At 32.4% G+C, this 24,524-nt stretch overlaps 1 protein-coding gene across 1 annotated transcript; it reads left to right on the top strand.

Moving 5' to 3' along the window:
* The first annotated feature begins 4,752 nt into the window (after nt 1–4,752).
* On the top strand, nt 4,753–20,641 carry LOC148276485 (nuclear receptor binding SET domain protein-like). The gene is made up of 5 exons (XM_088234177.1): nt 4,753–4,873; nt 10,482–10,700; nt 14,528–14,651; nt 16,351–16,575; nt 20,390–20,641. The coding sequence occupies exons 2-5, from the start codon at nt 10,485–10,487 to the stop codon at nt 20,491–20,493; spliced, it is 669 nt and encodes a 222-aa protein (XP_088090303.1). The 5' UTR covers nt 4,753–4,873; nt 10,482–10,484; the 3' UTR covers nt 20,494–20,641.
* The last annotated feature ends 3,883 nt before the right edge of the window (nt 20,642–24,524 follow it).

Consider the following 24,524-nt stretch of genomic DNA (forward strand, 5'->3'; position numbering starts at 1 on the left):
TGCAGGAACTGGCAGCTGACAGAGAGATGTATAGAGGCTTTTTGTGGACACCATGTGATCCAAAAAGGGAGCAGTAGAATGATGATGAATAACATTATTTAGCACAGCGTTTTTAAATCACGGTTTTAAAATTTGAAAAGAAATGCGTGTTTAAAATTAATCTTTTCAAAAAGAGTCACTAATGAATTATTATTTCATTAGTTTTGGTTAATATCTCTAAAAAAAAAAAAAAAAAAACATACAAAAAAACTTTATGTACTTTATCTCTCTACTTATTTATTAAGTTTTTTCATAAATAAATCGTTGATTTGTTCTTTGTTAGTTTTTTTTCAATTTGTGCATTGGATAAAAAACATAACACAAGCAACAACAAATAATTTAATGGGCCTTGAGAATTAAAGTTGTCAGGTGACAATATGTTCCTTTTTTGGGTGATAACGCGTGTGTTGGATTTGTTCCGACATTTCAGCTACCATTGCAGGAGCCATCTTCAGGGTAAATACGGTATCACCAAAAAAAAAACATATAGATAACGGTGACCGTAAAAACCTTCGCACCTATTTGACAGATGACAGTTAACAATATAACAGCGACAGGTGGGATATTGACTCAAATATTGTATGAAAAATAGGATGTGTTCTAATTTGACCACATATTTCATCCAATTTGTGTATGTACGGCACAATATTTATTGGTATGATTTCTTCTTCAACTGCCTTTGAAATAAAACGCATTCAAACATAAATGTCGTGTACTTTTGTTTGTATTTTAATGAATAGATTTATATCTGAATTAATAACATCAATTCAGTTTGGCAGTTCAAGTGAGAACTACGGGACGCGAACCTAATTTGGTAGCTGACAGAAATGTCCGGAGGCTCCTTATGGACACCATATGATCCAACTAGGGATCAGATATGGAAAGATGATGAATAGTATTATTTGGCACAGCGTTTTTAGATTATGGTTTAAAAAAATCAAAAGGAATGCTCCGGTATTAATCCCCTTTTTACAATTTTCGCGAATTGTTGTCTCACTAGCATTGATTTATATTCATATCTAGAAAATAATTCAATTCAAGAAAACATAAAAAAACATAATGTAGGTACTCGTAAATATCTACATGCTTATTTTGTTTTTTCAATAAATAAATTGTTAATTTTACAATAGTCTTTCTTAGTTTCCATTCAAATTAAATAAATAAAATTACACAAGCAACAAGAAATAATTTAATACGCGTTTAAAATCGAAGTTGACAAATGACAATTAACAATATTATAGTGGGATGCGCGCGCAGATATTGGCTCAAATATTGTTTGAAAAATAGGACGTGTTTTACGTTTATGGAATTTGACCACAGATTTCATCCAATTCGTGTATTTTTAGACACAATATTTATGTGACCAAATTCTGCACAAGATCTTTTACGATTTACTGACCAATATAAAACGGGCTTTACTTTGACAATCTAACATAAACAGTACATTTTTACTATAATAATTTAATATGTTACCCTGAATCGCAAGGCTTCTTGTAATTAATGGCCGAGATTACACCGTATCGATATAATACAGTACATTATGCGCCACTAGGTAGGGATAAAGATAACAAGCAGAAATTTAAATTAAAATCATCTCTCGTAAGCAAGCCATATTCACGTGACAAATAACCTCAAATATGGAACATTGATGTTATTGAAAATATTAACTAACGTTATGAATAAAAGACGTGTATATGTACTTATGGGTAACATGAACACATTTGAAAATTAAATATAAACAAGAAGAAAGTGCTATATCGGTTACAAAGTATGAACGTTTCATTGAAATCTGTTGAATGTTTGAAACGTCAAATAAAATTCGAACTCATTTAAACCTTAAATTCGCAATATAAATACAAAATTTACTTACCAATTTATTTTCCAAGTAAACCTCACTGTTTAAATCACACAAATAACTTTGTTTATTTAATATAAATGCGGTAAAACAACACAAAATATCAATAACAGTCAACAACAACAACAACAAACAACGCCATATGCGAAATTGCGAACGGTCGCGCGATAATGTAGTCTGTGGGTCGCGCCAGAGATAATGTATGTAGAATGTAGATCGTAGAACGCCGGCCGGTGCCGGTCCTACAAAATAGCACTTTCTCGAAGCACTGACTTGATCACGTGACACTGTGACACCGTGAATCAACCTATAATCTGAGAGCTATGGAAGATTTCCGGTCTGCTTGTCGCTTCTGGACCAATGGGAAGAACTGAATGAGAATAAGCGGAAATGAACCTGACGTTACACGCGGAGTTATTTCAGAAATACAAAATTTAAAAAAAATCGTAGCGCTGATAATACGATATACATTTTTTTTTTTTTTAAATCTCTTAGTTTTATAGTCTATTACAAAAAAAAATTAATAAAAAACCACTGAACTTCCTCATTATTGTATCATCCACACAAAATTGCAGTCAAAGTAAATTACAGTTACTTACAATGAATGATAATCATTTAATTTTTTTTAAATGTATTTATACTTACCTAAGCGACCTGGGCAATCAACTGACTTTTTTGTAAATATGAATAATATATTTATTAGTAAATGAATAAAAAATATAAGTTAAAAATCCGCTTTGGACATTTCAACCGGCCTACGGGCAAATCAGGCGACTGACGAAACCAGATATCTGTAGTCTGTGCCACCGATCAGAGATTATAGATTATTAAACTAATTATCTTTTGAAAAATATGGACAACCGATTCCAAGTTGACTCAATCTACACAGACTTTAGTAAAGCCTTCGATAAAGTTGATCATAAAACTTTATGATTAAAAATTAAACTAATTGGCACAAGTGGTGATTTATATCGATGGATATGTTCTAACATTGATAACAGATCACAAGCTGTCGTAATTTCTGGATATAAATCCAACTGTTTTTCTGTTACATCTGGCGTACCACAAGGATCAATTCTAGGACACCTATTTAATATATTTATTAACGACATTCAGGAATGCCTTCATCATGCCAAATATGTACTTTTTGCTGATGGTAGTAAAATACTTATGAAAATAAATTCAATTGAGGACTGCAACCTTCTACAATCTGATTTGAGCCGCCTCTCAGATCATTGCCGCATCAGCCATCTTACCCTTAACATTAATAAATGCACTTGTATATCTTTCTCGCGTAAACATAATCCTTTAAATTTTCAGAATACTTTAATTACTGAAACGGTTCCAAGAAATAACGTTATCAGAGACTTATACCCGTATGCAGAGACAAAACTTAAGGTGAGGAAAGTACACTCTAATTTCAAATGCAGAAAATAACCCGAAGGTGAAGACAATATAATGTACTTTCCTCACCTTAAGGTTTGTCTCTGCATACGGGTATGAGGAATAGTTTTAGATTCCAAGCTTGTGTTCGATATTCACATTAATGGAATTATTAATAAGGCATACAAAATGCTAGGTTTTTTATTGCAAACGTCTAATGACTTCAAAAACATTAAAACATTTATAATGCCATATAACACATATGAGAGAAGTCAATTAGAATATGTTTCATGTTTCTTATTGAATCGGCATTCACTTCGTACCATTTCATTATAAATTATTATGAAAATAAAACTTTGTTATCAGTGTTACACAATTTTATTATTTTACAAGAACACGCCTATAGTTTTGAGAGAGCACAAAATATATGCGGCGTTACGTCAGCAATAACTTTATATTAATTTTTGAAGGAAACTTTTTTTAAATAATATAATATGACATGCAGCTACTTTGTTGGTTGTAGGAATTTTAATAAATCGGGTTGAAATTATTTTAATTTACATTATCTCATCAACTATCGTTTAACTATCTACGGTTACTAAATATACTAAAAAACATTTTAACTTTTTAGGTTTTTTAGTTAGAAAATCTTAAATAAATTAAAATACATTTTCTCCAATTCTTCTTTTGACCGGTCCGCCAAAGTACTTGTATTTTGTACTTAAAGATTTAAATAAATAAAACCGATGCATACGACTTTCGGCCCGCAGCCTACCCGCGGTTTCAGTCTGGGCCTCAGCGCAGGTTCTATACCGGATGCGGCTCTGCGCCCCGGTCGGATCTCTTATCCAGAGTCATATTGCCGATTGCCGCAGCCGCCACCGTAATTTATAATTTCGGAATATTTGTAAACATCTCGCATTGGCGTACGGAAATAGTTGGAAATTTACTATAACTTCTTTTTTATTAGATGATTATCTGACTTCTACAGCTTATAAATGAAAAATAATTTGATCAGTTTCATTCGTTTATTTGACCGATTTCAGTGCTTTCGTCCTCTAATGTCTAAACTTCTGCTTAACATTAATGGCTAAAAAATATCAAGTTTGAAATTCTGACGCTGTATTTAAATTATATTTTTCCAATATCATTTTACTATTTTTTTGCGATCTAGATCTTAAAAACAAGCATGAAAAACTGTAAAAAGTACCCGTATGTACATATATTGTCTTTCTAAACGAGGATATTTATGTTATATTCCATATTTATTGTTGGGTGTAAAAAATAACGTTATAAAAAAAAATAAGATAAAATATTATTTTTATGCTTATCGTTCATCATTGATGCCATAAACAATAGTAAGTCGCGTTATATGCAAAATTTGAAACAAAGCCGTTAATTAAGCAAGTACCAACCTAATAAAATTAATTTTTCATTTGATTTCAGTTTTTAATCTTCTTGCACTTCGAGTCCGCGCCATTTTGAGCAGCTTCCCGCCTCGTGGTCATTTAGTCTTAAATCCTACTTATTCTTCTACTGTTCCGTCAGGACTAGTTTATTTAAAAGTTATTACAAAAAAACTTTTCAATTTCGCATGTAAGTATGTGCTTTTCATTAATCTTTCATGTCTCTCTCGAGTCCCTCGCTCTATTGTCTTCGCAAAGAGTTCGTGTAAATCAAGTGTACGAGTACAATTATACATTGATGCGCGCATCTAGGTGGTTTTTGAACACATTAACTGAACTAGCACCAATCACTTTCTCGGGAAGTATGACTGTAAAAAGCTTTTCTTATATCTACAAATATAGCAAGTACCTTATTACCCTTGTCCAATGAATCGTATATTATTGACGTTAATTTAGCCATGGCGTATTGAGTGCTTATATTTTCTCTAAAGCCATACTGATTACCGTTAAGTATGTTATTTGCTTTTAAATAAATCAACAGTTGCTTTTTGACTACTTTTTCAAAAACTTTAGCAATATTTGATAGAAGAGAAATTTGACGATAGTTGGTAAGTTCTTCGTGATTTCCGTTCTTATATACTGGGATTACTATTGTTTTTTTATAATTTTTTGTAAAAATTTTATTTCTCAAGCTTGTATTTACAATATGAGTAATTGGTTTACTTATAAAAGGACACAAAGCTCTGATTAATGGGACAGTTACATAATCAAAACCTGGACTAGCAGAGTTTCTTAGACTATTTATGTGCTTTTTAATTTCATCTTCTATTTCATCAAAATAATCCAATTTTACTTCATTTACACTGTTTTCGAGGATATCCTTCTTAAAAATATGGATTAATATTTTTTTGCAAGATTTTCACCAACCTTAGAAAATAAATCGTAAAAGTTATTAATTTTGGTTCCTTATCTTATCCTTATCCTCCTTATTTTAAAAAGTCGAAAAAGATTATCTTTTTTGCGGATAGACACAATTCCATGGCTTTATTTGTCAAATTTTTGCTTTTATTTTTAATACGAATTGAGTCAAAGCCGCTTCGATATGATTTTTTACTGTTTTTTTAAATGACATCGCACAATCGTGTGCATTATTAGAAGATAACGTGGATAACCAGTTTTCGTTTTGTATGTTTACGCGCAATTTTTCGATATCAATCTTACTAATAATTAGAATATTATCCCTTTTCTGACTAGTACATTTTTGGTCATATATTAAAATAGCAGTGTAGTGGTCTGTAATATTTGTTTCCCATATAACGGTTTCCATTTTATCTATATTTTTGAAATTTGTCCGTATGTGGTCTAAACACAAAGGAGTTTGTCCCGGAACTACTCTTGTAAATTTTTACATGCATGAAATAATTCTTAGTTCAGCCATCATATTAAGATATTCTTCTTTGATTTCGCTGCTGTTGTTATCAGCAATATTAATGTTTAAATCACCCATCATTATTGAAGGATATTCTTTGTTATTGAAAATGACTTGTTTTAGTTCCTGAATAAATTATATGGGTTGTGAACTGTGTGTGCGATATATTGCAAATATTTGTAAACTTAAACTACCTATTTTGATTGTTATCAATAAACAATTTGCAAGTTGTAACTGTATTTCCTGAACCTTTTTAATATTATGATTATTGTGAATAAAAACCACTACTCTGCTATTTTTATTTATATGATTATGGGTTGAGACACAATTATAATTATCCATTTTATAATATTCTTGACAATTGCTATTTAGATGTGCTTCAGTAAGTAAAATACAGTCCAACTAGCGCTGGCAATTTGTGGATCGACTTTGAGAACGTTGCCTTGGTTTTGAAAAATATAATAAGTAATGTTTTACGTTTATAACAAAGATACCAGAAGCAATTTATAAATGTATTTTTGACAGCTTTAAAACCCGTTATAATCGTAAGTAGTATACAATATAAATTCAAAAAGTAAAAGTAGATAGAAGAACTCATGCATTTAAAACTTAAAAAACAATGGTTAAAGACATAACAAAATCTTATGTCTTCAAAGACCCATAGAAGAGGTTTAAAACCATAAAAAATGTCCTATATACATTATTATATTGTAAAGGTAAGAAATACAAAAGAGTATGTCCTTAAAATTTGTGAGACAAAGGTTATAACTATAAAAAAATATGTCTATAGTACGTATAAAATAAAGATTAAGAATACAATTGAAAACATTTATCAAACTTTCAAATCATTTAAAATAAAGAAAACAAAAAGAGTATGCATTCAAAAGTTGTTAGGTAAAGGTTATCACCACAATAATATATGTCTGTAGTATTTATGAAATACAATAAAATACATTTTTCAGATTAGTCAAATTTAAATAAGAAATATAAAGAAATAACATGTTTTTAAAATAGATAAGACAAAGCTTATGTTTACAAAAATGTATGTCTGTAATATTTATAAAAGAAAAAAGGTTTAAAGTAAAAGAGGATAAGCTTTTCAGGCGTATAAAAGTGAGACAAGAGATGCGAAAAAAATGCTTATTAGACTTATATGATAAAGGTTATAACTACAAAATGACATGTCCGTTATACTTTTAAAATAAATACAAAAAATATAAGAGAATATGTTTCTTAAACTTATAAGTTTAAAACTAGAAATTCAAAAGAATATGCATATAAAATTTGTGAAATAGAAGTTATAGCTACAAAAAGTTACAATTGGCATTTTTATAAAATAAAGAGAAATACAGGAGAAAATGTTTTTTAAGCTTAAAAAATTAAAGATCGAAGAAATAAGAAAAAAAATAAATACTGAATAAACATTTAAAAAGTTTTTGATAAGTTTTCTATAATATGTATAACTTTGGAATTTTCATCTTTCCGAAGAAAAATTTTACCATTTCTGATCCAGGTAAAACGATAGCTCGTCTCTCTAGCCGAGTGCCGGGTTGCAGCGTGAAGTTCTTCATTTTCCTTAGTAAGATGTTCAAATATGAAATTTATTGTTTAAGCCAATATGTTCCACGTTTAGTTTGTTCTCATTGTTAAAATTTCTTACAGCAGTCAAAAGTCCATCTCTGGTACGAATACTCTGTAGTTGTAAATTAATAATTTGTTGTCTTTTGGATTCCTTGTTAATCTGAGGAACATTGTGACAGGCCAACATTTGTTCTTCATTAATTGAATATGCCACTGTAGCGCCTAATTTGCAGATGATTTCCGTCAGGTTTTCGGATTTATCTTCGGGTACTACTTGTACAGTGGTGCCTCACACAACGAACTTAATTCGTTCCAGGAGCAAGTTCGTTATGCGAAAAGTTCGTTATGTGAAACGCGTTTTCCCATAACAATACATGTTAAAAAAAATAATTCGTTCTGTAGCATAAAATATGGTAAGATGACATAAAAAAAAAGATAATTTTTTTGTTATTATTTTTATTTAGATACATCTAAAAACATAATGAAAAAAACACACATTTTTTAATTTTAAGAAATAATCGAATCTTGCACATCTTCATCCATTTTCCGCTTTTTGGCCGATGGTGCAGTGAAAAACCTGTCCAAAGTCGTTTGTTTCTCTCTTTTCTTCAACATCTGCCGGAAATAACGGACAAGAGTATCGGAGTACAGGTCGTTGATCCTGTTTGCTTCAGCGGAATCCGGATAGTGGGCATTGGTAAACTCCTGAACTGCTTTCCATTTGACCAGGATGTTCTTGATGTCAGCAGTTGGAATTGGTTGATTGTTTGATTGTTGCTCCTCGTTATCAGATGACGCTTCCCTTTGAGCATTGTCCTGTTGTTGGGCCAGAAGTGTTTGGAGCTCTTCAGTTGTCAGCTCTTCTTTGTGTTCCTCAATAAGCTCCTCTACATCCTCTTCAACGATTGCTGCGACACGTGCGTAAGTTAAGCGTACTGCTCAGTGACTAACGACTGCCTGCGCGGAAGGATGCAATAAATCGGCAGTGATCGTGTGAAGTGGGCGACTTCGTTGTGTGAAGCGAAGTTCGTTGTGTGAAGCGAAGTTCGTTGTATGAATCGTGAAATGAACGAAAAGGAAGTTCGTTGTGTGCAGCGTTCACTGTGCGAGGCGTTCGTTATGCGAGGCACCACTGTATTTCCACATTACATTGATGATTGATTTGGTTAAGCATATTAACCTGCCTCACTAGTAACTCATTCGATTCCCATGATCACAAGTAATAACAACTCTGAGATCTTTTTGTGACGTTACTGCTTGCACTTGATTTCTATCCACGGTATATATTATTTTCGGATTTCTTGTGCCAATGTGTAGGACGGTGCATTTCTCAAGGTTTAGCGTTAAGAGCCATTCTTTTGTCCATCGAAAAATCTGATTAAGGTCACCTTGGATTTGCTGGTGGCTTATTATTGGGTTGGCAAAGAAAGATATGGGCGTACGAATTAGTTCTCTCAAATCAGTTAAGTAGATTGCAAATGCAATCGGGCCAACAACTGATCCCTGAGGCACTCCGCTCAGAACTGTGAGAGGGTCTGAGAGATCCCCCCCAACTCTCACTCGAAATGTTCTATTATTCAAGAAATCCTCGATCCAATCCAAGAGTTTTCCACGTATACCAAAATGTTCCAATTTAGACACAAGTCACTTTATTGGTACTTGATCAAAAGCTTTCTCGTAATCAAGATATATGACATCTGTAGGATGACGGTCCACTCTCGAGTCCAAGTATCCACACAGGATAGGAGATTTGTCACTGTTGATCATTTCAGCACAAATCCATGTTGCTCTTCTATGATAGCATTTTCATGCAAAAGGATTCCTCTAATGTTATCGACAATTATTTTCTCCATAGCCTTACAGACTATACTTGTAAGACTTATGGGTCTGTAGTTAACAGCAGAAAGCTTGTCCCCTTTTTTACAGATGGAAGTAACAATGGCCTCTTTCCAGTCTGGCGGCAGTTTTCCATTTTGAAATGAGAGTCATTATGTACGCAAGCTGCTTGCATATTTCTGTGGAACATCTCTTTAGGAGGATAGCTGAAATCTCATCTGGCCCCATAAAGGTAGTATCCTTAAAGGATTTTAGTACCTGAAGGATTATTTCTGGCGTAAATTCAATATTTTCTATTAAGTTTTGCACTCTCGGTGATAATATTCCTGGAATCGGTCCGTCTGGTTCTCGGATATAAGATTTTTCAAACTGCTTTGCAAAGATATTTGCCACATCACGATGAGCTGTGACAATGTCACCTAAGTTGTTCTCTCTTAAAGCTGGTGGTACACACACCTTCGATGCTAATTGCGTGCGGATGTAACTATGGAATGCCTTCGGTCCACTAGTAACGATATTACTCTCCAGTTTCTTTCTTGCCAGCCTTACTATGGAAGTGGATAGTGGAGGTGGGTTGCGCACGGATCGATAAGTGGATCAAGCCAAATAGGTAAAATATGTGTACTGTTTATGAAATTTGTTCTATTGGTCTATATAAATTGGTTATGTTTTTTATGATTATTTTTAGTTTTTTTTATTGTTTATTATGTTAATGGTAATTAGGTTATTTACGTTTTTTTTTATTGTTATTATTATGTTAACTTGGTTAAATAGCTAATCTTAGGCATGTTTCACATTTTGTAAAATATTTCCCTCGGCACGGGACACCCCAGTGAGGGAACATTATTCTGTATAAAAAAAGAATACACACAATCTCAAAGTATAAATAAATAAATATACATTGCATGTATTATTGAAATATTAATATTTTTTGGATTTTTTTTAAACCCAGGATATGGAGGAAATTAAACCAATGGTTCTAAAGCGTATAGAAGAATTTGGAACTCCGGGATATACTAAATGCATCTTCGGCAATCATGCCAATGTCGTGAACTGCACCGCGAATTGCTCTATATTCTTTGACAAGCAAAAGGAAATTGCCAATTGGAATTTAAAAAATTTTCTCCTTGAAAGACGTCAAAAGTGTTCTTTAACTGCAGCGATTTGTAAGGTAAAACTTTATTTATTTATTTTTATATATATATATTATTATATTTTAAATTTAGGACAATTTTCAATGAGTTAAATGTTATATAATAACTCAATGCAAATCAAATTGTGGTAGAGGAGGTTTCATATCATGGGCCTCTGATCTGTGAGTCGGTGACACTACCACGGGACCACAATATGTATCTTACAACAGTGCAGATGATCAAACACCTATTTATTTACATACATTAGTTTATTACACATTATTTGAGACAAGTCCCAACTCCATGGGACTAAAAGTTCTGTGTTGGGATGGAACGAGAAATTAGTTGATACAGACACATGAGTATATCACCACAAATATGGGATTATTTGACTAAAAAATTGCAAGGAAAAGTGCATGTTTCGTTTTTTTCAACATTTTCAACACAAAATTTTAATATTTAGATATTATGTTGTAATGTTTTTTATTATGGTTATCGAAAGATCTATTATTATTTTAACCAAGTGATGAGTTAGTTTTTTGAAAAAAAGTATCTTATTTTCATAAAATACAATTCTTTCAGAGTCCATTTCGAGTTAAATTGTTGAAACTAAATCGCTCATTCTTATGCATATTACCTTTAACAATTGTTTCTTTTTTACATTTCTCCATACAACACACCTTTTTTTATTTATTTTTCAAAAAATGCTAAAATACTGCTGTAATTAATATTATAAAATCATGTATTTTCATTGAGAATCAATCATGTACAAAACGTACAGATTAGTATCAGTTTTCTCGGGCGTTTGCCGAGTACGGACGTGTGTTCTGTGTCGAATTTTTCGAGACGTTTCTTCTGTGATTTTTTTTCTGAAGTTTTTGAATTAAAAATGAGTTCCAAAACAATTAAACATAAAACTTTTACAAGAAAACATAAATGTCATAACAAGAAGAAAAGATTTGATAAGATAAATAAAGAAATAAAAAGGTAAGTGTTTTTGTATACTTTTGCATGTATAACTACAGTGTGTTTCGGAATTGAGTATTCTTTAGCATATTATATGTGAGGCGCAGAGCTTAATAGAAACTGAAACGACTTTACCAACCGATTAATTTGTTTTCTGAGGCCTTGAATTATCCAATGAAAATGGATACTTGATGTTATTTTAAAATAAAATTTATATACCTCTACCTACATAAACAATAAATGTGTTTTAGAAAAAGGGAATTGGCTGCTCAAGGATGTTCTACAGACTAACATATTGTTTTCAGTTGTTAAAATGAAGCTGATAGTGCAGAAAATTACAATTGCAATACTCTTCATTCATCGGTATGTATTGTCATAAATTAAAAATGAAACATAATATAATCAATTATAACTAACTAACTAGTAACTAACCATGATGGCATTTCCCTGAAGAGGTAGGTAGAGAGGATAGAACGCCACACCAATCTATCCTGGCATACTTATCCTTTTCCTCCATGTTCATACCTTCATGAGAAGACGAGGTGCATGAGCATGAACGCCAATTAATGTGACTTCATACTGTGACTTTTCATGTCCACTTTCAAGCACTTGTTGTACTCAAAGGAATAGTTCCGAGATATTTTCAAAATAAACTAAAAAATAATTTATTTATTAATTACATTATACATACATTTGTTAAGGACAGAGACACAATTTATAGCGACACAATAATGAGCTCTTTCATAACTATGCAACAAGAGGATCTAAAAATATAAGACTGGAAAAGAAATCAAAAGCAATGTCCCAGAACTGCCTTATGTACAAGGGAATACAATTATTTGAGGAAATGCCAGAAAGCATAAAAAATGAAATTAATGTAAATATATTTAAAATTAAAAGTAAAAAGTATATATGTGAAATATATTAGGTAATACATAGTGTAAATAGTGAATGTAAATAATGAAAATGTACATATGAAACAGTGAATATTATAAATTAGGATATTAAATGTATAATAGTGATAAATAATGTTAGAATAAGTATAGATGTAAATATTGTGTTGTAAATATATATTAGACTATGTTAATCATAGAACTAAATAAAATAAATAATAATAAATCCAAGTGTACTCATATTATATTTATGCAATGCTCTATAACTAACCATCACGCTATTTCTCCAAAGGGGTAGGCAGAGAGTATACCACTCTGTCCTGGCACACGTAGCATGCTTCCTTCACATTCATGCATCTTCTAATGCGCGCACGCCGATTATTTTCGACATGAGACAACTCAAATATTTATTGTACTTGATCATCCTACGTCTTCCTCGACCTTCATTGACTTCTACATCCATCATTCATTTGTTCCGCATGAGCGAACCATCATAAAAGACTTTTCTTAATTTTGTTCGACAAAGTTTATCTCAGATTTGCATTTTTGATATAGTGCTTATTTTAATTTTTTAGATATAATATTACCAAACAAATAAAGAAATTCTTTAATTTATATACCTACTTGGGAAATTATCACTTAGTACTGTTATAAGCACTGTTGATTCTTGGAACTACATATTTATTTGAGTCTAACTCTGATTTTTTGGTGATTAAAAATACATATTAAAATAAAAATCACAATTAATCGCGTTCCTCATTACGGGTTCTTTTCTTAGAAAACTCAATTATGTAAATAAAATTTGAATATAATCATATAAACATATAATATTTCCGATTTTAGTGTCGTGTGTACTGTTAGTTGCTCATGTAATAAAATGATAAAGATACACTGCATTTGGTGTACCAATGCAGTGCCCTATGTATCAATGGATGTGGATAAGGGAAGGTAGTAGTAAAAAGTAGTTTATAATCTAAACCTGTGTAATTTTTCTGTTTTTATTTATCTAGCAAATTTCAGTGTTATGACATTAATAAACACATTATTATTCTTATGTATTTTTAAAAGACAAAACAAGTATATTATATTTTATTTATATTATGTTGTAAATGAATAAAGTATAGTTTCAACAAAAAATATGTTAAGTATTAGATAAAATATGTGTGCTTTTATTTATAATTAAATGGTATTTTTTAAATTTCTTTTTGCTTTTTTATTAACTATAATATATTTGTTAATGTAATTGGATATGTTACCGGGATAAATAATAAAATATTTATTGATGATAAAATGAGTTTTTTTATTTACTTATTTATTTAATCATATCCACCACACTGATTAAGACTAAGGAATAAATAATATTCCATAAACGATGTAAAAAAAATATTTTATACGAAAATTAATGATAGGTAAGTACATATTTATATTCCAAACATAATAAATAAATTGAGCCGTGAGTCCAAACTGCAACATAATACATATTAATATTACAAAAGTAATTACAGATTTCAAAAGTATCTATTGGAGCTCATTTTCAAATTCATGACCATGCAGGTAAAACAATCTCTTTTTTGCGGGTACTTAGCGGGCATACTGTATTTTATTTTATCCCAGCTTGACTCAGCCGTGCGCACTGACCAATATATTGCTGTCTCTTTTTAAAACTCACCACCGTCTTATCCAAAAACGAAATTGTGTTTGGCTGGATGGACCGCCTTAAAACCATAAATTTAATCAAACCGAGACCTTATTCATAATATCATACGCGCAAACCACTATACAAGCACCATGAAGTGTATATAAATGAATAGTTTCACTTCCTTAAAAATAAAACCAATTTTCGTAAAACTGGTAACTAGTGTACGCAACTAAACAATAACAGGTCATATAATTTGTTTTATTTTTTGAAAATGTTATAAACCACTGAAGGGCGAGTGCAACTCGTTGTTTAGCAGACTTATGGGTTGTCACTTTTTTGTTATTATATTTAAAACCTTGTTTTTCAGAAGGGAAATAGGAAGAACCTCAAGATGAACATTTCTTGGTGCTTGAAGTGTGGGAAGAAAAAATCACTTGTTCAATGTAAAAACTGTTCCGCTTCCTACCATGAAGCCTGCACATCGAACGAGGGTATGTTTACAATTTTATATACCCTTTTTTAAATGTTATACATTGCACTACAAGAAGCGCAATGAGGGCCAGTTACATAGAAAAAGTCGAATAAACTCAAAATGGATTATAAAATAGTTTTTTTTTCATGCATGTAACATTCGTATTAGACTAATGACAATATTTAAGAAAAGAAAATGCACCGCATTATAAAATATTAATTGTACTTTTGTCAATGTTTTATTTGTATTAATAGTACACATTTTTATTATGGCTTTTTACAAGATGATTGATTGTTTTTTTATCAGTTTCAAATTAGTTTTCTTGAAAAAAAAAAAGGGATAAACTATAATATGAATACTTTTCTGTGCCTGGGCGGAGTAAATACAATTTCGTATGTTAAAAAGGAATAAGAATTCAGAGAAGTGTTTTCTGCTCGATGGCTACTCAAGTAAAAATCCTTAAAAGTTAAATATCCCGGGTTTGATTCCTAGCAACGTCGTGAAGAAAAAAATATTAATAGATGGTTTTACGCTGAAATATTTCTTTGAACCTGGGGCCTTACTTTGTAACTAATTCATTTTGTAAATTCATTTGTATCGTATGAGCGGGAAGAGCAAAATATGATTTCAATTGCATTAGAGTGAGATGGATATATGAGAAACGAACGAACTTACGAAACGAAATTGTGACCTAATCATTAAATAAATTCTAAGTTAGCCAAATCGTAGCAAAGATTATTTGTTGCCAGTTGCAAAGAAATCTCATCTTTAGAAAATTTGTAGTTACCAACTTGTGTCAGAAACCCGATGAATTATATAGCTGTTTCGGATCGCATAGTGGTAATATTTTCATGCGAGAGATTGTTGAAAAATACAAAACTTACTGACATTAACTCACTACCATAACTCTGTACTTCATTTGTATTTTTTAAAGAAATATTTGCATTCTTACAATTTACCCAAATTCCTAGGACATTATTAATGAGTTATAAATAAAGCACTATTATAAAATGAGAATCATGTTTTGGTAGAGTGAGTTCTACCTGTCAACCTGTGATATGATACTTTACTTAGAAGACGTGTATATTTTTTTAATTATTTTTATTTTTTATAAATATTAACGACAAATCTGCCTTTTACAAACATTTATAATATAACATATTTGGCTTAATATATATTGAAAAAAAAAACATGAATTTCCTAATACCCAAGATTTATAAAAAAAAAATTAAACCAAAAATTATGCAAGATTTATATTTAAAAAATTAACCTAAAAATTATACAGCATATTCAGTAGAAAGTTTAAATAAAAAAACGTTCTACAGTAAAACAACAAGAAAATCATAAGTACTGTTTCAAACAGCTAGGCAAAGTGAACAAAAAAAACTGTGTAGATATATATATATATATATTATAAAATGCATGAATAAATAAATATAATTACCTTTCACCATCTTTGAAAAAGTTCAAAAGGTTTGTTCTATGGGAACAATACCCTACACTAAATATATCAGATACGTAGGAATAACTATTGCTGATTTCATGAAGTCTATTTAATACGACATTACAAGTATACACTGTCCGTGAAATGTTGCTACAAAACGGTCGCACCTGTCTAGTCATTCTTCCAGGCACCCTGAAGTTGATGAGAGATAATAGTTCAGGCAATCCCATATTGTCTAATATGTCGGAGTAACCGAGTCATCCTTGTTTTGTAGATGTGCCTTGCCCCCAGTGCGCCACTGGCTGCCTTATTCCGTACGGGAGTATCGTGTGGCACAAGATGCGACACAGCGTGTGGTGGCCGGCGCTGCTATTGCTCCCCGGGGTGACTGTGGCTGTCCTGGGCAAGCGCCCCTCCGCTCACCACTACGCTGTTCTCTTTTTCGGCGAAGCCCTCTATGCGTGGGCAGATATAAGAAACATTTGTGTTTTCAAAAAGGGTAATAAATTTCACCGAAAGATTAATATACTACGAAATGACAACCGAGTTCTCTGAACGAGTCCCCGAAATTCTCACAATTAGTTTCGGTTACAATGATAAACAGGTCGCAGACGCTTTGGATGAAAAAATATTTTGAGTTTGTCCAGATGTTTGTAGACAAATACTAGATTTCACCGCCTAGGGAGTTATTAAGATTTACATATTATAACATATGAAGAACATTTGAGAGAAGTAAATATGTAAGTCTAGGCATTTGCGAGGCTTATTCATCATTTTGTCTATGTTTGAACATTGTTTTTTTTAATTTGTCTAATTTCTGTGAAGTTAAAGAGGTGAAACCTTTATCGATGTGGGTGAGATTCTCATGATGTGGGAAATCTCACAAATTAATAAATGAATTGAAGATATATGAATGTTCATACGTAGGCTAAATTAGACCAGGGCAAAATTTTCTAATGAAGGGCCATATCAGGAATCAAAAATGAATGGCGGGCCGCAAGTAAAATACTGTTTATTTATGGTATTAGATATTAATATCCAACCATTTAATGGGAAGATAGGAGCGAGTTTGCATCTTCCAACTTTTTTTGAATTTCAGGTGCTAATTTTGTAGTTTAACGGACTCAGTAAATTGTTCAGTATTTTTATTCCCAACGAAAGGGCATAATAATGGCCCCATATAATAACACCAACACTTCATATCACCGTGGTGTATCATTTTACGTAGCCTTAATTCATCCTCTATCTGTAACCGCTCGCTATATAGGATCTACGTTTGTACTTCAATAAATTCTACAATATTAAAAAATTATTTTTTATGTTTAAAAAGCAAGAAAAATATCCTTTTTTTGAAATACGATTATAGCCTGCGGGCCGCAGATCGCCCGGGCCTGGGCTAAATGGCGAATGTTGCTGTCTGTACAGCGGCCAATAACAAAGAGAGAACTCTCGGTTTACATAACTCGGTTCTCCACTTTGTGGCATTGAGTTATTTGTTTTATTCAACTTGAATTATGAAGGTTGATTGTAATGCTCTACCCTTGACCCGCTTCGAGTTGACTAGTCGAGCTAAAGTGTATGCGTTATGTAGCCTAATTAATATGCCTGCATGTAAAGTACAGCCGCTGACCACGAAACGCTGCAAGGTGCTATTATGCTGGACAATGCTCCAGAACATAAAGTGCTAGTGTCAATGGCTGCTATCCTTGAAGGTGGGTTTGTATTTCCGGTGCAGCCTTCAGTGATTACCGGCTATTAGGTAGATGAGCGGTCGGACAAATGTTCTACCAGGAAGCTATAAAAATGTTGGAGCATCGATAGGAGAAGTGCGTACGAGTCCAGGGTATGTCAAAAACAATTTCAAAAACTTTTTCTCATCCACTCCGAAATACGTCAGGTGTAGAGCGTATCAATCAACCCTTGTATTTGCATAAATTGTAGGGATGTAAATCTCCCATTTATAACATTAAAACAAATCAACAGGCCATTTACTGGGTACGACTTCTTATTTTCAATTTCAGTTTTTATTTCATAAATAATACTTACAGTAAAAATATAGGTACATAAAAATTAATAAATACATAACGGAGACTAGTCAAAGTAGTAGGTGAATCCTGCTCCGGGAAACCCCCTCGGAAACATAGAATAGATCAACATCCAGAGCGATATTGTTCAACATAGCGGTAGTCCTTCCGACAGGCATAACCGTCGGCAGGTTGGTCCTGTATATTGGAACGTGAAGCAATCTATGCTGACGCTGTCTTGGGTACCTTAATTATCAGGAACATTCGAACCAATGCTCATAATCTCAGGAATATCGACCACACCACGCAACATTTGATAAAAATGTGTAGTCAAATACACATTCTTTCTCGCCTCTAAACCAGCGGTTTCCAACCTTACTACTACTGCTACTGGGCCTCCCTGAAATAAAAAAAATCTACACCTCCTTACTGTTTTTTTAATAGATACATTAATATAGACACTTTTTATATAATAATTGACCAATATGTTTTTTTTAATAGGAATATACAGTATACATAATATGTACTAAAATGTTAAAAAAAAAAAAAAAAAATTTCATCTAAATTTGTTGCAACAGAGAGGGAAAACATTTTTGAGAACAGAATACGGAAGTCTAGGCATTTACAGGGCTTATAACCCGTCATTGGCTGGTTTATGTGGCCACTTTACACACTGTGTAACATTCACCATTCTGCCTATGTTTAAACATCCACATCAGATCAACTCTTCCATCTGTTGACTTTTGTGAAGTAAAATAGCTGAAGAGCTTTCCCTTTCTACTGCAATAAATTAAGATCTCAATAACTCTAGGGAGGAAATCCAGCCTGTCTGCAAACATTTGGACATATTCGAAACACTTCCAAAAATTCATGTTGAAATTTGATTTATTTGTTGATATTATGGTATAAAAATATTTCATTAAAAAATCTCAGTGCCTCCCTGGCAATAATCCGCCAACCCCCCTGAGGTGCGTCTCCCAGGTTAGAAGCCGCCGCTCTAAACCGCCGTATCCCAGCGTACCCTGGGGAAACGGAAAGTCTCGCCGTTCCAAAAAGAAAAACAACACCATTTCTTAAAATTCTGCAATGTCACACGATAATACAATGATAGCAAAAAAGTGCAATCTTAAAATACACCTCAGCCCTAAACCACAGGGTAAATGCACACTCACATTTAAGGCTCGCCTATTACTATTACAACCTTCTATCGTCGTCTTGGAGGCTCACTAATACAATGTCACAGACTAAACGCATTTATCTATTACACGCACACCCCTTGCTTGTTCTGTCCCGTCTGACTTTTCATCGGTAACTCTCGAAGAAAACTTCTTGACTGAAGCTCGTTATAAACCAAAAAAAAATATTACTGACAGTAGTCCAAAAAGAAATGCTTTGATACCTTTACAATGATTTAAACCTTTTAAGATTTTTCTTAATCAATAAATTGAATCATATGTGACATTCTGCCGACAAAAACATTGAACTAGTCTAGAATCTTACTACTTAAGCATGGAACTATTACCCAGTCCTTTACGACATAATAAATACAAGAGATTCATGGTAAAATAAACACCTCAAGTCCAGGGTATAAAACAATAATTCACTCTATGGTGAATATGTCTGTCATCTATATGACACTTTGAAAAGAGACGCGCAATGCGTATGTCGGAACCACTAACCGCGCGGTAGGAAATCAAACTAAACGGGGTTTAAAAACTTAAATCGACCTGTTCAGTTTATCTGCGCGGTTTGAGACGGACGCAAGTATAGATCAAAGAAAAATAAGTAGCGAAGACGATACTGCCGCGCGTACATATCCTGTCATTATATTTTAATTCTTAGAATGTAGTTGTTAGTGCTTGGAAAATGTTTTTTACAAATATATTTAAGTAAATAAATAAATTATCAACAATATTTTGAGTCTGTCCAAATTTTTGTAGACTAGGACTGGATTCAACTCCCCGGGGAGCTGTTAATATTATCATAATTACAACAGAGATGAAGAAGTATAGAAATGGAAAAAATAAGATTTTCAGGCGTTACCTAGTATGTAGGTGAAATAATTCAATTACATGAATCTCAATAAAATAAAGGTTTCAGCTCTCTAACTTCACAAATATCAACAGATTGAAGAATTGAAGGAATATAAATGTTCAAAAATGAGCAGAATGGTGAATGTTACACAGTGTGTAAAGTGGCCACTGAAACCAGCCAATGACAGGTCATAAGCCCTGTAGGTTCCCAGACTTTTGACAAAATAAACTAAAATTTTATGTATTTATGTTGCAGAACACTACCTCAATGATGTAACCAAGACTGAGAGCCCACTCGTTAAAGCATTTTACGATGCAAAGGCGGTCTTGAAAGACAGTACATTCACAACTTGGGTGTAAATTTTAATAATCTTTCGATCTCATTATGTGGAAAATTCCACAGGACAGAACATCCGCATTATTTCATTATTATAATACAATTATTTTTAAAAAAAAAATTAACTTCTTTAATTTAAGTGTTATTTTGTAAACGTACTTACACGTTCAAAACTCAAAACAAATTCAAATTAAACATATTTTTAAACTACCTGCTGTTTTCTTTGTATTTTTAATGTACTGACTGCTCCGAGTAAGACAGCAAGCAGTAAGTCAAGTTAGTTTTGCAGGAAAACAAATTGACTGGAAATCAAACTGATATAGTATTTTACTAAAATTCTTACAAGGGTTAAACCCCCAATGATTGACACTTTAAGCGTATTGATTGAGGCAATATTTATTTATATATTAAGCAATAGTCATTTTTATGCAAACAATTTTTTGTTACAGAAACAAATTCAGAAGATCTTTAAAAATAAAGAAAGATAATCGAAAATGTACAATTTCAGACATCTATTGGCACCCCTAGTTATTAATTGGCACAGCAAATTCGTCAGTTATTGGCACCTTTACATTTCGTGAATATGGAAAAAATAAAAGACCTGGCATTTTTTTATAATTACGAAACATAATATAACAAGAAGACAATTAGCTATTAGCTCAATCTGAATCAGATGAAGATACCAACGCTCTTCCTATTACAAAATTGTCTTGAATTTTTTTTTTTACTTGATGAATAACTTGTTGACGGTTTGTTTTTTATATACTGTGTTATTCGGCGGACGTAGTCTTTAATTTCTTTTCTTTATTAAAAGCGCGCTTCATTTTTCATTCTTGTTCATCGAGATTTTTTTTTCCTTATTTAATATTATCCATATAAGTTTTCTTTCATTGCTTCCCAGCGATATTAAAAGGTATTTGAGTTGTTTGTCTTTTACCTGTTCTTATTGGAGATTTCGGCCAAACAATACAATTAGAAATAGGAGAAAGTGCTGAAAGTTTTAGTGGGCTCGCATCATTTATATTATCAACCAAAGTGAGTAATGTTTGTTCAGAATGACTGCAATATAAATACAGGTGTTCATTAAACCCTGTCACATCCGAATCCACGATGATCAGTATGAGCAAGAAGACATATTGGCACATTAAAATACTTTTTTAGAACAAATAAAATATCAAAAATAGCAAATGGTTGCTTACTTCTGCAGGGGAGAAACGAGGAGGGGGAGTATGATGCGCCGCGCTCCCCTCACTTCTCCCCTGCAGAAGTGAGCAACCATTTGTTCTTTTCAATATTTTATTTTGAAAAAAAAATTTTGTTCTAAATATTTCTTTAAATATGCTAATATGTATTCTTGCCCATACTGATCATCGTGGTTTCGGATGTGACGGGGTTTAAAGAACACCCTGTATATCAGTAGTCAGTTGCAGTAATAAGTAATGGTGCATCGATGTCAAAAATAATTGGCATTTCATCCAACTCATTTGCTGTAGATTGATCTAAGATAACTGGCATAGACGTTATGTCTCGACGGACTTTTTCTATGTCCGTAAAAAATGCCATATTTGATGTAAAACATCGAGCTCTTTATTGTTTTGTTGATTAGACTCGAATTTTGCTGAAATTTTTTTTTTTTTAAATTTAAAATCTTTTCTTCTTCACAATCAACCAAATTTCGAAAGTAAGAAATGTCTTCTTTTGGATCCCAGGCATTAAAAAAAATCAATGGCTGAAAAATTCCAAGGCAAAATTCCGCGAGTTTTGTTAAATTTTCCACTCAAGCAAAACTGGATTGTAGATCTCTGAACACACATTTTTTTCGAAGATGTTTTTTTAGCTACGCAAGACTTAATGGCTGCTACAGCTTTAGAAACATTTTCTTCGGAGTATTTTTTTTATAAGCCAATTCTTTTTGTACCTTCGGCATCTGCAATAATGAATACAAATACTGATTTCAATTGCTACGAATGCTAAAATAAATTTTAATTATCGCAAAATAATAAACAAACAAATTATCAATAATGCATGTAAAATATTGATTGGCATGTGCCAATAATTCAAATGTTAACGGAAAACACTTCAACATGTTAGTTATTGGCACAGTGCCAATCTCTGATTTTGTATCTTTTTTTTCATAGTTGGCACCCATTTAAAAAGATAATTGATTAGTAAAATAATCACATTTGATACAAAACTAGCTCAATAAACATGTATTCGATTATTTGTAAACATAAAAAAGTAAAATTTTGTACTAACCTTGCTGAAAATTGAAGTTCAACACAGCTCAATCCTTAAAAAAATCTTTAGAAACTCCAGATTTCTCGCACGTTTTAATAGAGCACATTGACTGATGGTTTTCAATAGGAATACCAATATAATGATAAAGATTAATTGAACGTAGTTATGCAGAAAGCAGCCAGTCCACAATTTTGAAAAAATGAGATATTGATGTTATCGAGTACAGTAAGGTCGATTCTATGTTTTGCTAAATAGAGCCAGACCGCTTTCATACAAAAAACTGTATTAATCACCTTCGTAAAAAGTTTATCAATTCATTGTTTCTCGTTTGTTAAAGTCAAAAACATTCCAACTATTGTGTCGATTTTATAATTCACTCTTTTCACAAAATGGCTATTATCTCAGTTTCACTTTTCTTTGGCTGGCTGCTTTCTGTATAACGACGTTTAATTGTGGCCATTATATAACAATATCATTAAACTTGACAAATTTAAGTACTCTGTTTTCAATACTAAAATAACTAACCTTCTTTTTCGAGATTGAATATGAGAGTGCCAATTACCAAGGGTGTGTCAACAATACCCTAGTTTACCCTACATATTTCATATTTACGTTTCATACACGATTCAATTAAATTAATTTATTAAAATATATAACATATACATTACAAACATACATTCAATACGTACATATCGTCAAAAAGAAAAAAAAGAAAAAAAAAATACAAGAAAGAGATTCATGTCAAAGTAGCAGGAGAATCCTGCTCTGGAAAACCCCTACGGATACATGGAACAGATGAGAGAACATATCCAGAGCGATATTGTTCAGCATAGCGGTAACCCATCCAACAGGCATAACCATCGGCGGGTTGGTCCTGTATATCGGAATATAAAACAATCTAAGCTGACGCTGTCTTAGGTAATTATCAGAAAAACATACAAACCAATGCTCATCATAAAAATGTGTAGTCAAATACATCAAATACAAATACTTCTAGTCTCTAAACTGTTGTAGCCAAGCATACCCTGGAGAAACTCGGTCGGATAGAGCCAAGGATAATACCCGCTCTCTCTCATGTAGATATATCTCAGAAATTTCTTTTGGATTTTCTCTATCATAAGAGAGTACTTCAGTTCATGTGTCCCCCAAATCATCGAGCCACTCTCGAGTCTACTTCGCACCAAGGAGTTGTAAAGAGTTCTCGGTATGCGAGTATTTTCAAAAACCCTGGCAGTACGCAGAACGAATCCTAACATCTTCAATGGATTACCACGGATTGTCTATGTGTTCATGAAATGTCAGGGTGCTCACAAATCTAATGCCCAGGTCCTTAACATTTGAGGTTCGTATCAGATTCTGGTCATTCATTTTGTGGCGAAAAAATAGAGTTTATCGGGCCCTAGTGAAAGACGTGACCGAACACTTGGAAACATTAAACCTAAGTTTTTTACACCTTCCCCATTCACATGTATTAGATATATCCGCTTGGAGAAGATGAAAATCATCCAAAGTTGTCACCTTTAAGAAAAGTTTTAAGTCATCCGCCAATAACAGAAAACACGAGTTTAAAATTACATTTTTAATATTATTAATGAAAATAGAGAACAACAATGGACCCAGGTTAGAACCTTGCGGGACGCCCGAGAAAGTATAGAAACTCTGACGCAAAAAGACCATACGAGACGTATTGGCTTCTATTTTGGAGGTAGCTTGCCATTTTAACATACCATCCGAGAAACCAATCTCATACAGCTTTTTTAATAAGACATCATGGTCGACAGTATCAAAGGCCTTGGCGAAGTCATTATAAGAACAG

The sequence above is a fragment of the Micrasema longulum genome, unplaced genomic scaffold (genome assembly GCF_059751315.1).
Source record: "Micrasema longulum isolate JH-2025_06_02 unplaced genomic scaffold, ASM5975131v1 h1tg001211l, whole genome shotgun sequence".
Taxonomy (NCBI): domain Eukaryota; kingdom Metazoa; phylum Arthropoda; class Insecta; order Trichoptera; family Brachycentridae; genus Micrasema; species Micrasema longulum.

Excerpts from the sequence above, each read along its gene's own strand:
- LOC148276485 (XM_088234177.1), top strand. The coding sequence starts at position 10,485 with ATGGAGGAAATTAAACCAATGGTTCTAAAGCGTATAGAAGAATTTGGA. Across the intron at positions 10,701-14,527 it reads TAACTGCAGCGATTTGTAAG|AAGGGAAATAGGAAGAACCT; the intron begins GTAAAACTTTAT and ends CTTGTTTTTCAG. Across the intron at positions 16,576-20,389 it reads CATTTGTGTTTTCAAAAAGG|AACACTACCTCAATGATGTA; the intron begins GTAATAAATTTC and ends TTTATGTTGCAG.